At 47.9% G+C, this 16,543-nt stretch overlaps 1 protein-coding gene across 1 annotated transcript in view; it reads right to left on the reverse strand.

The window, feature by feature from the left end:
- Positions 1 to 13,858: 13,858 nt before the first annotated feature.
- Positions 13,859 to 16,543, reverse strand: part of SRGAP3 (SLIT-ROBO Rho GTPase activating protein 3) — a 259,104-nt gene continuing 256,419 nt past the window's right edge. The window contains 1 exon segment of the mRNA XM_032592349.1: positions 13,859 to 14,666. Within this exon segment, the coding sequence (XP_032448240.1) occupies positions 14,253 to 14,666 (414 nt within the window). The 3' untranslated portion in view covers positions 13,859 to 14,252.

Below are 16,543 nucleotides of genomic sequence, written 5' to 3' on the forward strand. Positions count from 1 at the left end.
CGCTGTTCATAGGGAAAATGCAGCTTTTCAATGGAGGGATGAGGGAGAATCCACTTGATCTCCAAAAGGGGGTACCAAGTAGCAAGCACTTCCAGATGTGATACCATATGAAGCACACATCATCTGGGGAGCATTCTTGCAAAAAAGGGTGAAACCAATTCTCACAAAACATCTTGGTACAACTTCTAGTTTATCACACAAACATGGGGGACAGCAAGCAGGCAACTGGCATATTGAGAAAGCAACCGGACATAACCAGACCATGGAGCATTCCACAAGAAAATTAATCAGAGTTCTTCAACAGGTCATGAGCAGAAGTCACTGTTCTAAAATAACAAAGATGTAATAGACAGAACCCATTATACCCCTGTTTGGACGCTGATTTGAACAGACTAAAGTTTCAAAGAAATTTTTTGGGAACAATCAATGAATTTTGAATATGAATTATGTATTGCATTATACTGAGAAGTTCTTATTAATTTGACCAGGTTGACAATGGGATCGTCATTATGTAGAAAATGTTATTTTTAGAGATACATGCTGATGTCTTTCATGGTAAAGTGTCACAATGTCAGTGATTCATTTGAAATTTTAAAAAGATAAAGCATATTCAGAAAGTTTCAAATAATTGTTAAACAAAGGATACACATAATGGATTAATTATACTATTCCCTGTATTCTTTTGCATGTTTAAAATTTTTCACACTAAAAATCGGAGACTGTTGATCCTGCCATTTTACAAATGGCCACATGGGGACAGTGGAGTACCAAGCTGGACCCAAACTTTGGGTTAGAAATTCTGAATAATCACCACATTCATTCTTTATTCATTTACTTCAACTCATCCTGGCATCTAATCGACCTTTGGTGAGCGCCAACTTACCAAAGGACCTCGAGCTGTGCCTACAGGGGATAAAGGGTCAAATTCATCCCCACCCCTTCCCTCCTTCAGGCACTTGTGTAAATAGTGTCTGTTTATCTGGAGACCAGGACAGGGCCGTCACCAGGAGCTTCTGTCTTGGGGGGTCCCTGCTAACACAGGTGTCTCTGTGTTTGATATCACTGGAACGGAGAACTTGGCTGGTCACGTCAGAAACAAAGAAATTAATATGGGGGCCGGGGGGTGCCACTTGTGTTGTATGAATTCACTCATCTACATGCATTCGGGTTTGCACACTTACTAGCTATATGATGCTGTGAAAGTTACTCCACCCTTCTGAACCTCGTGGGGCTAATAATAGTTCATACCTTACGGCTTTGCTGTTGGAGAAGAATCAGATAGTCTTTATAAATTGCTTAGAATGGTGTCTGGCACACAGTAAGTGCTCAGTGTGAACATTAGATATCTCCATGTTCCCCTGTGGAGCCCTGGGGAATGGAAGCAGGTGTTCAACTTGTCTGATTTACACAAAGGCCCCAAAGTCTGCTAGGAAAAAAGGTGAATGTGGCCTTGAGACTAGGGCACTGGAATTCAGACTCTCCAAAAAGCAAGATCATGATTATAGGATTATAGCAGCTACTTCTACTGAGGGTTTTCTCTGTGCTCAGCACTATCTCAAGCATTTTACATGTACTAACTTACTTCTCTCAACAAGTCTACAAGGCAAGTACTGTTACCATCTCTACTTTAGGGGTGAGGAAACTGAGGGACAGAGCTAGTAAAGAACTTTTGTGAGGTTTCTCAGCTGGTAAGGAAGGGAGGCTAGGATTTAAACCCAGGCAGCCTGGTCTTGGCATCCTCATTCATATCCATGAGTCTCACTTATACCCAGCATACTCTTCTTTGGCGATGGGTGCTGCAGAAAGATGAAGCATTTTGCTAGAGAGAGAAAGTGTCATCCTGCCACTGACAGGAGTCTGTGTATCTTGGCAAGAAGGGCCAAGATCATGCTCTGAATGCATTTCTCAAGAGCACCCCCTGGACCATGGGGCTTTTGATTGGCTCCTGGGGTTTGCTTGCCCAGCATCATTTTCTCTGATAATAGAATCCATTTCTTCCTTTTGGAGAACTACTCTTACCCTACTCTCAGCTGGGTGGTCAGGCAAGGCTGATGAGACCAACCACTAGCTCAAAATTGGGCAAGTGACTAGACCTGGCTAATGACAGTAAGCCCCACCCTCCATTCACTGATTGGTTCATTCTAAGCTTGTGACTCAAGCCAGACCAATCAGATAAAATTCTGGGACTCTCACTCCTCTACTGGGAAATAGGATACACTCTTTTTCTTCTGGTGTAGCTGAATGCTAAGAGGCACACATGGACTTGTTTTGGGCCATCCTTGTTATCATTTGGAAAGAGTCAGCCTGAGAATGTAGACAAAGTGAAGGAAAGCAGAGCTGAGAGATAGAGAGACAGAAGCTTGTTGACATTGTTGGAACACCTGCACCCAGTCCTTCCTGAATCTTAATGTTCTTTTCAACAAGGTGGGGCAAAAATCATTCATTTTCATTGAAGCTAGCTGAGTTGGGTTTTTGAGTCCTAACTTAATGCATTTCTCAACAGCATGACATGAAGCAGAAACAGCCAAGCTATTTATCAGAGCATCAAAGACCTAGGGGCACTGGTGTAGGTTCAGGTAAAAGAATAGGCATATGAAAAATAACACAAAATAAAGGAGAGTGGGCATATGAAGAAGGAAACTCTTGTTCCGTACGTGACAGGACTCTGTAAGTTGTCTTTAAAGAAGGTCTGCAGTCTGTTCCATGCATGGGCCATTGGTTTCCATATTGGGAAGACTTCAAATAAAACCCTTGGGAGGTTTGATGGGTGGTATGAGGATGGAGAAAGGGAGCTAAGCTGGAAGTTCAGAAACAAAATTACGTGGGGGTGCTTAAGACCCATAAATAATAATTATTATTTTTATTATAATTATTGTTATTTATTATTTAATTAATATTTAATTATTAATTGTTATGACCTGGACCCATGCAGTACTTGAATCCCCAATCATCACCCGACCCTCCATTGTTAAAAAGTAGCCGTGATCTAGAAGCCACAGGTAATTTTTTAACAGCAACATGTAGGATCAAGTAGTGCCCCTTTTAAAACCTTCCAAAGACTTCTTACAGCTCTTAGAACAAAATCCTCACCAGGACTCTGCATATGCCCTCCTCCTCACCAACCTGTTTTCTCATCTCTCACCACCACAGTCCCCTCCGCACTGGCCTTCTCCATTCTCACATGCCAAGCTCTTTCTCACCTCAAGGCATTTGTCCATGATGTTCATCCACCTGGTCCCCTCTCCAACCCCACTCTCAGCCCTGCACATGGTGGGCTCCTTCTCAGGCTTCTGTTCCCAGTCTGAGCTTCTTCTCCTCTAAGGGGCTGTTCCAACCTCCCAGTCTAAAGCAGCACCCAATATCCCCCTCCCCATAGCCTTGGTGTTTCCTGTTTTGTTGTCATTGTTTGATCTCCAGCATTTGACCATAAACTCCTTAGGGATCTTGGTCTACTTCATTTACAGTGCTATCCCCAGTACCCAGCTCAATGCTTGACACATGGTAGGTGCTCAGGAACACTTTGTTAAATGAGTGAATAACAGCCAAAGATGTGATTTTGTTTAATTACCAAAGCCTTCTCACTCTGAAATGGCATCTGCCCCCAGTTGTGTATGAATAGTCATTTAGTGCAGAAATATTCATTGAGCACTTACTATGTGCTAGGCACCACACCACCATCTGGAGAGGGTGAGGACAAAGAAAATCCCAGATTATCTAACATTTCAAACATTGTAGTTTGGGGAGAGAGATAATACCTAAGTAAACAAATAAACAAAATAAATTCCAATGAGGAGAAGTGCAATGGGGAAAACAAATGGTGACTGGGGGGGGGGGCAGCTTTCACAGAGTGGTCAGAGGAGGCCCCTCTGAGGCAATGACCTTTGAACAGAAAGTGTAAGGAAGAGGAGGAGGCAGAAAGAAGAGGCTGGGAAGGAGCATCGCAGGCAGGTGGCTAAGTGAGGTCAAAGGCACTGAAGTATGTGGCCCTTGGTTGGTCCGAGGAGAGGGGGGCTCAGGTGGAGAATGACCTGGACGGGCATGGGGAGGAGACGAGATGGGCCAGATGGGTAGGAGCCGGTCCTACAGGGCCTTGTGGGATTCAGAGAGGCGATTCCAGGCCGCCTGTGGTGGCTGAGGAGGTTGCAGGCGAGCGGGACGTGATTTGTCCGGTGCTGATTCTGTAAGACGTCCCTCTCTCATTATTTGCTTCTTGAATCCCAGGCTGGACTTCCTGGGGTAGCTCAAAAGGCCTGGGAAGTTCCTCTGCTCTCTGCCTCTTCCTGGCATGCCTTATTTAGGCACAGTCCCTACTCACTGCCACCACTTCTGCTGCTGGTGGTGATCTCTTTTTGATGCCCCCCCCCCCATCCCTGCACTCCATCCTTCTCCACATCCTTCCAGTGCTAAGGGCCCTCACAGGCCACTGCGGGGGCGGGGCCTCTGCAGCTACGTGCCCTGAGGCAGCAGCAGGGTCATTTCTAGGCCTGTTTGGCTAGGGTGGGAGCTAGGTGTCTGTCAAGGGGTTCTTAGGAAGGCTTCCTCCACTACCCACACTCCACCTTTTTCTACAGAATTGTCCAATATAAAATGTTCACTCACATCAGAGGCAAGGTCTGGCCCTGTCCATCGCCAGAGGCAGGATAGTCTGATAGAACCTTGACTCCTTCCTTTCTTCTTCTGAGGTCGTCTGAGCCACAGCCAGCAACAGTACACCACCCATCCCCGCCACATCTGCCCCAATGCCAGGTACAAGTACCCCCTGCCCTGCCCCGCCAGGTGAGGTATCTCAGGCCAAACACACCCAGACCAGCAAAGCTCACTGTTACATGCTGTTCTCTGCTCCAAGTCATGCCTGGGGTCCTGTCTGGTCCTCCAACCTGGGAGAGAGTAGCTAAGACCCGGCTGCGGAGTGAGACTGTCTAGGCCAGGACCCCAGCTCTGACCTCCTTGCAGCATGTCTGGCGGTAAGTTACTTACCCTCTCTGTGTTATTTCCTCATGAGTAAACTGGGAATATGACAGAATCTGCTTTATAGGGTGGTCAAGAGGATGCATGATTAATTTATATGTGTGAGGACTTAGAAGAATGTCTGGAACATAGTAGTAGGTGCTCAAATATGCCAGCTACTACCATTCTTCCCTCTTTTTCCTGTTGATTGCAAGAGCAGGAACCTCCTCAAGTCACACCAAGTACACAACAAGGGTGTTGAGTGTAAGGTCTTCCAGGGGCGAAGAGGCATGGGGCAGCTACCAGATGGGTTACTCTGACTCTCTCTGGTTCAGGACAGTTTGGCTCTCAAAGCCAATGGTTGCCGCCATTTGTCTCACTAGACACATTGGCTTTCTCATTGTGCTCATGGAGTCTCCTCCCTCATGTCTTTAGCCTCCATGTGGTCCATAAGGTCACCTCCTTGCCTTCAATCTCCTCATCATTGTGGCCATTCATCTTCCCCCTCCTCCTGGTGATGGGCCATTTTCTTACTTGTGGGTCAAACTTCTTTAAAAAGGCCATTTATTGCCCACGCTTGCCAAGGGCCACAGTTACCAACCAACCCACCATCAATTGCCTTTGGCCAAACTGCCATTCTTGGCCCAGTTGGGGCCAGGGGATGGGGTGACATGACACCACACATGGCCACCGAAGTCACAGGGGTGACAGGATGTTCCCTATAGAGAGCAGGGTGGGTGTGGCAGGGGACGGTTGCCATTTCCCGTGTGTGTTTCTGCAGCCTTCTGCCAAGACATCAAGTGAGCCCTCAGATTTTGAAGAAATAGCCAAGACCAATGTCCCCAACCCCTTTATTTTATAGATGAGAAAACTGAGGCCCAGCAATTTGGGCTTGCTCCAAATGTGGTAGCCAGCAAATGGCAGAGTCCTATTTCAAGATTTTTCCTTAAAACTTATTTGGTTCAACCATTCCTCAGATGCTCTACCACCTGCTTTTCCCAGACAGTGACAGATGCACCAAAACTCTTCAATGAGTAGGCGTGACCAGGGGCTAATACAGGAGCATTTGTCAGTGCTTGGATGGCCGGGGCACATTATATAGCTCTTACTTTCTAGACTTCACCCTGAGAAGTAGTCTCTCATTAGCCCCACATTACTGAAGAAACAGAGGCTCCAGGAGGTTAGTCACTTGCCAAGGTCAACCAACTGATACAAGTGAGGGCTGGGGACCACACTCAAGTCTGTCTGAACACAGGGCCTGCATACTTGCATCCATACCCAAAAACTCACCAGCATCACCCAGTCAATGTAGAATGTGGGAGTTGGGTGTGCTAGAGGTGGGTGTTGGGAGGAGTAGCTAGATCCCAGGGAACATGGGCCTAGGGCTAGGAAGGCCAGAGTTGTCTTCTCTTCCTTAATGTGGTCCTGGGCCTTTGGGCAAGTCCTGGCTCCTCTCTGTTCCTCAGTTTCCCCATGTGGAAAATGAACATCTCACCTACTATAAATCTGTATGTCCTCTGGGGAGTTGGATTAAAAAAATATGAGAAAATAAATATGGCATGAATGCAAAAAGTCCATAATAATCACTTCCTTCAATATTAGAGTTTAAAAGAAATAGATAAGTTATAAGAGTCATCATGGGTTTCCAGGAGAAGCTGGCATAGAGTTTAATCTTAAGGTAGTTGTCAGAGCAATGATGCCTCCCTACATCCAGGATTTTGGGGGCCACATAATCCTGCCTGGTCTAGAAGGGCTGAACCAAAGGTGATTCCTGTATTTTGTCTTGTGGGCAGAGTGGCAGAGGAGGCAGGTGTGGGCTCTGGCACCGGAGAAGTTATGGAATCCCGGACTTAAACCTCCTGCACATCAATTTCCTCATTTATAAAATAGGGTACTAGGGCACCTGGGTGGCTCAGTCAGTTAACAGTCCCAACTCTTGATTTCAGCTCAGGTCATGATCTCACGGTTTGTGGGTTCAAGCCCTGCAATCAGGCTCTGAGCTGATGGTGTGGAGCCTGTTTGGGATTCTCTCCTCTCTCTCTCTCGCTCTCTCTCAAAATAAATAAAATAACAAAATAAAATAAAATAAAATAGTTACTAACATAATTTATACCTGTGGGTTGTTTTAAGGGTTCAATATAAAGTATGTGAAGTACTTTGTACTGTGTTTTTAGGAAGAACATAGAGTATGCACTCCATGAATATTGCTTTTATTATTTTTTTTAATGTTTATTTTTGAGAGAGAGAGAGAGAGAGAGCATGAGTAGGGGAGGGGCAAGAGAGAGGGAGACACAGAATCCAAAGCAGGCTCCAGGCTCTGAGATGTCAGCACAGAGCCTGGCGTGGGGCTCGAACTCACAAACCACGAGATCATGACCTGAGCCGAAGTTGGACACTTAATTGACTGGTGTCCCAATTTTTAAGTTTATCTGTTGTCCATGCATAAGTGCAAAGCTTTAGTGTCTTTGCATGGGTATTTTTCTAGGATATCAGTTAGCTACTGTTGCATAACTGATCACTCTAAAACTTAGTCAATGGAAACCACCTCCATTTATCATTTATCATGGGTCTGTAGGATGAGGACAGCTCCTAGGATCTCTTTTGGGCAGCTATTCTTTTCCCCATACAGAGTTTGGGTGGTTTTGACACCACTCTTGAAACCCAGGATTGCTTAGGCCCACTGGCCAATCCTATCCCTCTGGCCTGCTTCAGGAGCAAACCTGCAGCTCAGTCTGGCCAGTGTGCAGCAAACCCGAGACCTGTACTGATGCCGAGGAGGTACAGACAGCCGCCAGGCCATCACAAGATACCAGACAGCCTGTGTGGCCGTTAAATTAACACGCAGAGCTGAGTAGAGCCGGCCTGAGGGAAGCAGAGGACCACAGCCTGGAAGCAACAGTCGTATTCTCATATCCTCCCATATTTGAAACCAGTAGTAGCCTAGAGTTTCCTGTTATGTGAGCCAATAAATTCTCTTTTCTTAAGGATGTTTGGGTTGGATAGTCTGTCATGTGCCAACGAAGAGTCCTAAACAGATCGGCCCAGAAATGGATAGTCCAGCAATGGACTGCTTTGTTGGCTAAGAAAGTGGACAAGTGATGCCCTTTCTTTGCGCCTCTGTGGCACAAAGGCACTGTCCTATGAACCATTGTCACAGTGAATCGAAGTTAATTTCAGAATTCTGGAGTGATCATTTTGTGCAAATGGACTGTGAGCAGCTTGAGGGTAGGAACTGGGTCTCACCCACCTGTTTCCCCAGAAGCTAACTCAGGGCAAGATGCACACAAAGGTGCTTCCTACACTCTTGCTGAATGAATGAGAGGCTTCTGACTTGAGGCTCTCAAATGAGCATGGTTGCTACGAGCGAGTGAACAGATTGTGGGGCGCATACAAAATTTTGACTGTCGTAAGGTTTCACAGTACCGGAGCCTGGAATTAGCAAAGGGCCAGCACTGAGTGCTGAGAGCTAGGGTGGGAATAATGGATTCCCTGAGGCAGGCAGAAGACCTCATTCTCTTCTCTTCTGTAAAGAGGCGCCTGCATGAAGATCCACCAGAGGGTTCATCAGAAAGGAAAGGCCCAGAGTGGTCCTTGACTGTGGCAGGCAGCAAGTTACCTTAACCATGAGATCCTACCGTCAACGCTGGCATAACGGCCATGCTCAATGACAGGCAGTATGATGATCTTGTAAAGAGAATGGCTTTGGAGTCAGATAGGGCTCCTTCACTTCCTTCTAACCTTGGACAAGCCATCTAACTTCTTAGAGCCTCAATTTCCTCATCTGCAGAATGGGATTTAAGAAGGGTACTTACCTTCAATAACTGTTTTGAGAATTTGATGAGAAAATGCACTTCTAGGGCTTTAATCTAGTGCCTGGGACAGAAATAAGTGATCAATAAACTTCTCACACACACACACACACACACACACACAGAGGGAAAAAAAAATCCAAGGGGCAGTATCACATGTGTATAGACACAAATGCTAAAATGGTCCATATGCCTTCACACAGGCACTCAGTATCCTGTGGCCTCTGTAGATGACAGCTCCTTCTCTCATTTCCCTCTGCTTTGACATTTCCAGTTTCTGCCTTCCCAGCGGGCATCCCACAGTTACCTTTTCCAATTAATTCTACAGGTGAATCAGTCCTCCTTGGAACGTTGGCCTTCACCTTGTTGGATCTGAGCTAAAGGATATCTCAGGGACGGCTCCTGGAGGCAGCACACAGACAGTGTGGACTGGAGGGTAGAAATACCCCTCTGGGACCTCCCCACCCCCCCCCCCCCCCCCGCCCCGTGCCACCTCACCCTTTCAAAAAGTCACAGGAGCATGTTTGAGAAAAGTTAAGCTGTTTTATTTCACAGGATAGCTCCACGTCAAACCAGCAGGCACCATCAGAATACGCAACAGACACTCTATAGGACGGGCGTTTGGTTGTAAGGGAGAGAAACGATATCCGGAAGAGGGCAACACTTATCATCACATGGGGACAGGCAACCAGCAATTTCCTAGGGTTGTTTTCGGTTTGTTTTTTCCTGACACAGTTTAGGGAGGAAGGAAACCAAAGGAAACTAAATCGACCAGCCACTCTGAAGCAATCAGAACCAAATCTATTGCCAAACCGTGTAAACAGTCACACTGCCGGGAACTAGAGCCTGAGCAGAAACTCTAGCCAGAATCTACTTCCATCTAAGGAAGGCAAAGTGCACTCTGGTTGCTCTGGTTCAAGGAACAGCTTTGTTATTTGCCTGGGACAGTTCACACAGAAAGGAGGTGTCGGCAAGGGGCAGCGGTGGCCATTCGGCCAGTCCCAGAGGATGGGACAGCGGGACATTGGCAGATCAACCTCAGAGAAGCCGGGAGGAGTCCGACATGACAGCAAAGTCCCTTCTCTCAGCTCCCCTGGGCAGCTTTGGGTATGTGGGGAATTCTCTACACGGCTGCTCAGAAGAGAGGAGACCCCAGAGAACCGGGGAAGTTGACATGAAACGTCAGCATTAGCTCTGCATAGCAGAAAATCAGCTAAGCAACACCTCGCTCACCCCTTCCTGCCTTTTCCTCCCCGCCCGTCCTCCCAAGCCCAACAGGGCCTCCCACCATGGTTGTGAGCCAGCCATTCTTCTTTCTGGGATTCTCAGGAGAATGAGGCATTTGCTCTAGTGTGGAACCATCTGGATGTGTGAAAAGTTAGGAATAGAAAGACTGAGAGGAAGAACCATTACATTAGTCCTTGTGGTTTTCCATCAGCCGTGTACGTGTGCGGAGTGCCGAGTAACGACCAGGCCACGGGAAGTCTTCTGCGTTCATGCCTCCTGAATGAGAAAGAAATATACCCAACAAGGCACTCCAGGGGACTCCAACAGAGAAGCAAGCCCCACGTAAAGGCCCTTCCCCATGCTGGCTCCCCTTTGTGTACCACAAACCAGTTCTGAAGTGTTTATAAGGCAGATCTCTGAACTGCTGGTTCCAGCCGGTGTAGCCAAACGATGGCTCCATTTCCCTGTGTCTCTTCCCACTCGGATTTCTTCATTGAATAGACACCTTTCATCCCTTGGGAATCCGTTTCTCTCCTGCCCCTTGGCCTGGTGACCTCGGAGAAAAGACTCCCAAGTCTAATTCCCGAGCTTACAATTCCCTCCAGTTGTGCGCTCTGTCCGGGGTTCAAAAGGCGCTTCAAGGTGAGAAATCGTTAGCACTGAAAACAAGGAAAGGCAAGAATTTTTCATAGAATCCCACAGCTCAGAGCAGCTCTTGAAGAGGAAAGGGGAATAAAGGGAGAGAAGGAGAGTAGGGTAGGAAGCACGGCTTGTTCTCAATTTTATCGGAGAAAGGTCTTTAGCGGCGGCTGGGCCCCAAGGCCCAGGAAACTAGACCAGGAATGAATTGTCTTTGGTCAGTTTTAAATGAACATCTTGCTGGTTCATTCCTAAAATAGACTAAACATCGGTTACACATAAAGACAAAAGGCTTGACCTCAGGGTAAGTCAAAGGTTAAGAAAACAAATCATTCTGTGAAGAAGGAAAAAAAAATGCCCGTTATCAACGAACTGATCAGTACAGCTCTCAGTAATGGCGATGAACAAGTAGGTAACCACCACTCCCCCTTGTACAATTGGTTATATTGAGGACTACTAACTAGGTTACTACATTTCCCCCACACTCACTGTACAGTTAGGTTTCTGGTATTTGTTTTTTACATTGATCTATCTACTAGGTGCAAAGATTTGGTGAGTGGCATTGGCTATAATTTAATTGTAGCCTTTTTAAAAAATTACAGTTTCACATTGTAACAGTTACTTTCCAGCATTTAAGCAAATACAGCAATATATAGTGTGGACTAACACAGGCAGGAGTCAGGAGGAGACTGCGATGCTCAGTGACTGTGGATGGGACGGGATGTGCATGGAGGGTGGTGGAGACATGCATAGCGCCAGATGAGGAAGGAGGGGGGTCGTGGTGCAGGAAAGCATTTTTCCATTTGGTTCTGCATCAAGGGTCAGATCTGGGGCTGGATGAGTGGGCTGTGAGCTTTCCTACATGTGAACTCATCGGCCAATTTCCCAATGGAAAACCAGGGACTTAAAAGAAAACCGCAAAGGCTCTCGCCTTCAGGTAACTTGGTGAAAGGCAGACAGATCCATTTTCAGTAAGGAAAAACTCAATCTATAGGAATATCCACGTGGTCTGACTGGTGTTCTACAGATCAGGCAACACGCTCAACTCAGACTTTCGCTTCTCATCGGGTAGCCGTGTCGGATGATGTGACATTTTGCACAGGAGGTGACCGCGTTTAAGGTCTGGGAGTATCTCTGGGGTAGAAATGGGAAGTCTTGTCTCCTGGCCAGAGAGCATAGCATCCGCCCAGGCAAGCGCCCAACAGGGCCCTCACTCGCTGCCGTCTGTTAAATCTTGGGCAAGCCATAGCACATCCCAAGGCTTCGCTTTCCTCCCTAAGCTGTAAAATGGGGTTAGAGTCATCTGCTCAAAGGCAGAGGGGCTCCTAGCTGCTTCCGAGACTCTTTCATTTCCAGGAGCTAAGACAGAATCTGCGGTTTTAGGCAAAACAAGGATGTTTATCATTGACCTCTCTCTGGCACTTTTTGTGCCCTTTCTTGACTCTTCCTTCCACTGGGTGTGCTCACTGCCAATGCTTCCGATGAGACAGAATGGCTTACCGCTCCTGCACGCTCAGGTTATCAGTGACTTACTAGATCCCTCCCCCTGGGGTGTATTTACCTTTTTATGGAGGACCACAGGAGAGGGCAAAACTTAGTCTAATGGGGTGAAATGGTAATGACAGAATTTCAAGCAACAGTGTGTGATTTTTCTGTAGGGCTGTGCTTCAGGGCTCTTATGAAACTACTAGGAAAATTCCACCGCCCACTTCTCAAATGCCATTAGGAGGCTTCAGAAGGAAGATCCTGGATGGGTTTATCTAAAAGACTTACCTTGCTAATGATAATAAAAGGAGCAACCATGTTGGCACAGTGCTTTCCGGCTTCCAGAACTTGCTCACCTACATTTTATCTTTATTCCCTTCATTTTACGGAGCAGGAAACTGGGGCTCGGTGAGGTGAAGTGACATGCCCAAAGTCCCACAGTTCCTAAGAGGTGGAGGCTGGAACTCAAACACAGGACTTTTGACTCCAAACCACAGCCATGGAGATACACTCAGAGAAAGAGAGGGCGCTTGAGAACAGCAAGGAGGAGACCCTTGGCATGAGGGGCTGAATAAAAGTGGTCCCCTTAGGATGTGATTCGCCTACGTCCCATCATCCAGAAACAGGCTGTCTCTGGAAAATGAAAAGATCAAAAGAGGAAGTAAAATGGAATGGAACAAGAGTGATCCAGAAGGCCTCTTCCCAGCTGAGAGGCAGAAGTCTAGCTCCTAATTCTTAAAAATCACTCACCTCAGTTCTATCACCACATTTTCAATTATATTCAATGTTCTGGAGGTGGTGGGGGGAGGGCGGGAGTGCAGGGGCTAGGAAGGGAAGGGAAGGTAGAGAGGAAAGCCATTTCATTTGCATGATGTCAACCGAAGTGTTCTCTAGGACAGAAAGTGCCAAGGATGGCCCCTCTTTGGCCCCTGCTGTGAGGTTCCTGCATTTCACGCAGGAGGGCACCAGCCAAAGTGGGTCGCGGACTGATTTTAAATTAAAATGATGTGACTGAAAGCCTCCTTGCCTGTTTAGTTCCAGATCTGACACAGTATAATTAGTAGAAAGAAGAAAAGAAAAAATTAAATATTTTGAAAATGGTATAAGTTAAACCTCTATAGTTACTTTATTCCTACAGCGTTTCTAGGCTTTGAAGTGTTCCACACCATTGTTTTTGTTTTGCCTTTTTCCCAACCACACAGAACACTGTGCTGCGATGGGGCTTAGGTTCTCACTATCCCCTTTTTCTACATACAAACACAAGGATGCTGTGGTCAGGGGCCTTCTCGCCAACGTCCTCCCGTGCCTTCGGGGGTACGGTTGGCCCTTGGCCTCCGGGTGGAAAGGCAGGGTCTCTGGGGTGGACGGGGGGGTTCTGTGAAGGGTTCCCCACCTCTAGGAGCAGCCTGCTTGGGGTGCTGCCTGCCCCACCCTTCTGTGAGGGGCAGACTGTTCTGGAAGGCCACGACTTCTGGAGACAGTGGGAGACTGTTTTTGTGTATTTTTCTGCAGGTTAGTGGTGTATTGCTTCATCCGCAGTCACTGAGGCCTCTAACTTCTCCCAGAAAGGTCCCTGCAAGTCCCACCAAGTAACTCAGCGGGAGGTGTTTGGTGGCATGGGTCTGAGGTAAATCTAAGTTTCATAAAAAGAAAAAGGAGATCCTATATACATTTAGTTGTGTGTCCAGATCTAGTATATGTATATAGATGCATAAATATATATATACACACACCTACAGACATATACATACATGTATGTGTGTATATATGCACACATATATATACACACATATTTATGTATGTAGAGAGAATGTGGAGAGAATCATTTTCCAGTGACCATATGCGGGGAAGCCGTTTAACATTTTGCCCCAATCTTAGGAGATGCTCTAGTGGGGCCTCCTGCTCCTGCACCTGCACCCCTCTGGGCGCCTGCTTACACACGGGAGGTCTGCGGGATTCACGTGGCTGAACGTGAGCTGCGGCCAGTGCCTGGGCCTCAGCTCTGCACAGACGCGCTTCCAGGAGGACCTTCTGGTCCCCACCCGACAAGGCCAGGGGCACTGGGAAGGCCGCGGAAGTCACAGAGGCCGCCCTCAGCCACGGCGGGCCACGGTGGGCCAGGGCGGTGCCGCCCCGTCCTGGAGGTCACATGGTGCCCGACTTGTCCGCGGAGCTGTTGGGGAACATCTTCTCCGTGGGCGTGACGGCCGGGCTGCCCACGCCCGAGCTGCTGCTGCTGCTGGAGCGATGCTGGACCACCGGCCGCACGGGCCGCATGGGGGGCGGGCGCAGCTGGGCGCCGGCCAGACGGGCGGACAGCGCTGGCTTGAAGGTGGTCATCATCTCGGTGGACGAGCTGCTGCTGCGGCGCATGGCGGCATCGGGGTCGCGGATGACGATGGTGTGCAGGGGGCTGGCGGGCTCTGAGCTGATGGGGCCCGGCGGGTTTTTCAGGGGCTCCAGGGTGTCCAGCACCACATCTGGCGCCTGCTTGACCGTGTTCTGTCTCTCGAGCTCCCGCAACTCATGCAGAGCCGTGCTCATGGTCTTCTCGATGTCCTGGGGACAGAAGGAGCTTCTGGTCAACAAAGTCTGGAGGCCCAGGCTCCAATCCTTCCTCGACTGCTAATCAGCCTGTGGGCTGCTTAGGGAGGTATCCCCACCCATGAACCTCATGGCTGGGACAGAGAGGAAGTCTCCAGGGTGTCCTATGACCAACTGAGGGAATCCACGTGGGCATCACCTGCACACTTGCCTGCACAGGGACCTGCAATGAGGGCAGGTTAGCCTACTGGTTGAGAAGGCAGGCTCTGGAGTCAGACAGACTTGGGTTCGAATCCTGGCTCTGCCACTTCCTTGCCATGTGACTTTGGGCAAGTTACCACAACTCTCTGAGCCTCAGAATTCTCATCTGTGAATATCGATCATAATAATATGACTTCAGGGTGTTGATGAGCATGTTGAATGATACAGCCCCTGTGAAGAGCTTGGCACAGTACCTGACATATAGTCAGTGCTCACAAATAATAATGGCAGTAACAGTGGTAATGATAAAGCACCAGTCCAAGCTCTTTCCATTTGTACCTCATTTAATCCTCACACTTAGAGGGTAGAACTATCCTTATGCTCATTTCACACATAAGAGAATGGGAGCTCATCCTGGTCAAGTAACTTGCCCAAGGTCACATTGCCAGCTAGTTGCACAGCCCAACTTTCAACCCAGACAGTGTGTCGCTAGAGCCTAGGCCTCTAACCATTATGGTTATTTTGAAAAAAAATCTGTGGGGTGCCTGGGTGGCTCAATCAGTTAAGCATCTGACTTCAGCCCAGGTCATGATCTCACGGTTTGTGAGTTGGATCATGAGTTCGAACCCCGCATCGGGCTCTGTGCTGACAGCCCGGAGCCTGGAGCCTGCTTCAGATTCTGTGTCTCCCCCTCTCTCTCTGCCCCTCCCCCAATCATGCTCTGTCTCTCTGTCTCTGTCTCTCTATCTCTAAAAGATAAACTTAAAAAGATTACATTAAAAACAATTCTTGCCCGTAGAAAAATCCCTTGGAGGTTATATATCAGAATGTCCACAATGTTCACTCCAGAATAATGGGACTTTCTTCTCTGTATTATAATCAGAAAAGTTTGCTTTCAAAAATATAAATTTTAAAAAGCAACAAAACCCCTCATCATCCTATGTAATTCCTGGGGATGCTGTAATATTAAGAGCTCATCAGTAGGAGAGCACTTTGAATGACAGACAGCCATTAAGGCACCTTCATTCCACCTTCCCAAGGCCTCTGTTCCTCCTCGAGCCAGGAGGGGGCGCTGCAGTAGGACATCAGCATTCGACCCAGGAGCCCTGTGCTAGGGTAAAGGGCCTGTAATTTTTTAGTGAAAAGACTCCTCTGCCATTTGCTTGCTGTGCAACCCCAGACAAGCCTCAGGTCCTCTGTACCATACTTTGCTTCTCTGTTGAAAGCCCCTACATTTGCTGTGAAGATGGGATGAGATAATGGATGTGATGGAGCTTTGTTAACTGCCAGGCAGTGGATTTTTAAACTCCCTTTAGCCAGAGTCCTTGGCTCACACAGGTGTTACAGGGATGCCTCCACACCAAAACAGGCACAAGGAGCTGCTGAGGCTGAGCTAGGCCAGAGCACAACCAACCCAGCTACTGAAGGGACATCAGGGATGTTGCTTCAAACCGCTGCTACAAGGCATGCTGCACAATGTCTGGTGAGGCAAACCCAGGAAAACTGCAAGTCTTGTCATACTGATGGCCTTGGTGCCTGGAGATGTCCTGCTGGCTCCTCTCTGCAGTCACGCCCTCTTTTTACCCTCTCTCCTCCCCCGGCCCACAGGCGTCCTCCTGCTTGCCCTGGGCCCACACAAAAGGCTCCAATCTGGCACAGGCAGGGTCCCAGCCTATCCTGTTTGCTTTGTT

This window comes from Lynx canadensis, chromosome A2 (assembly GCF_007474595.2).
Source record: "Lynx canadensis isolate LIC74 chromosome A2, mLynCan4.pri.v2, whole genome shotgun sequence".
Taxonomy (NCBI): Eukaryota; Metazoa; Chordata; class Mammalia; order Carnivora; family Felidae; genus Lynx; species Lynx canadensis.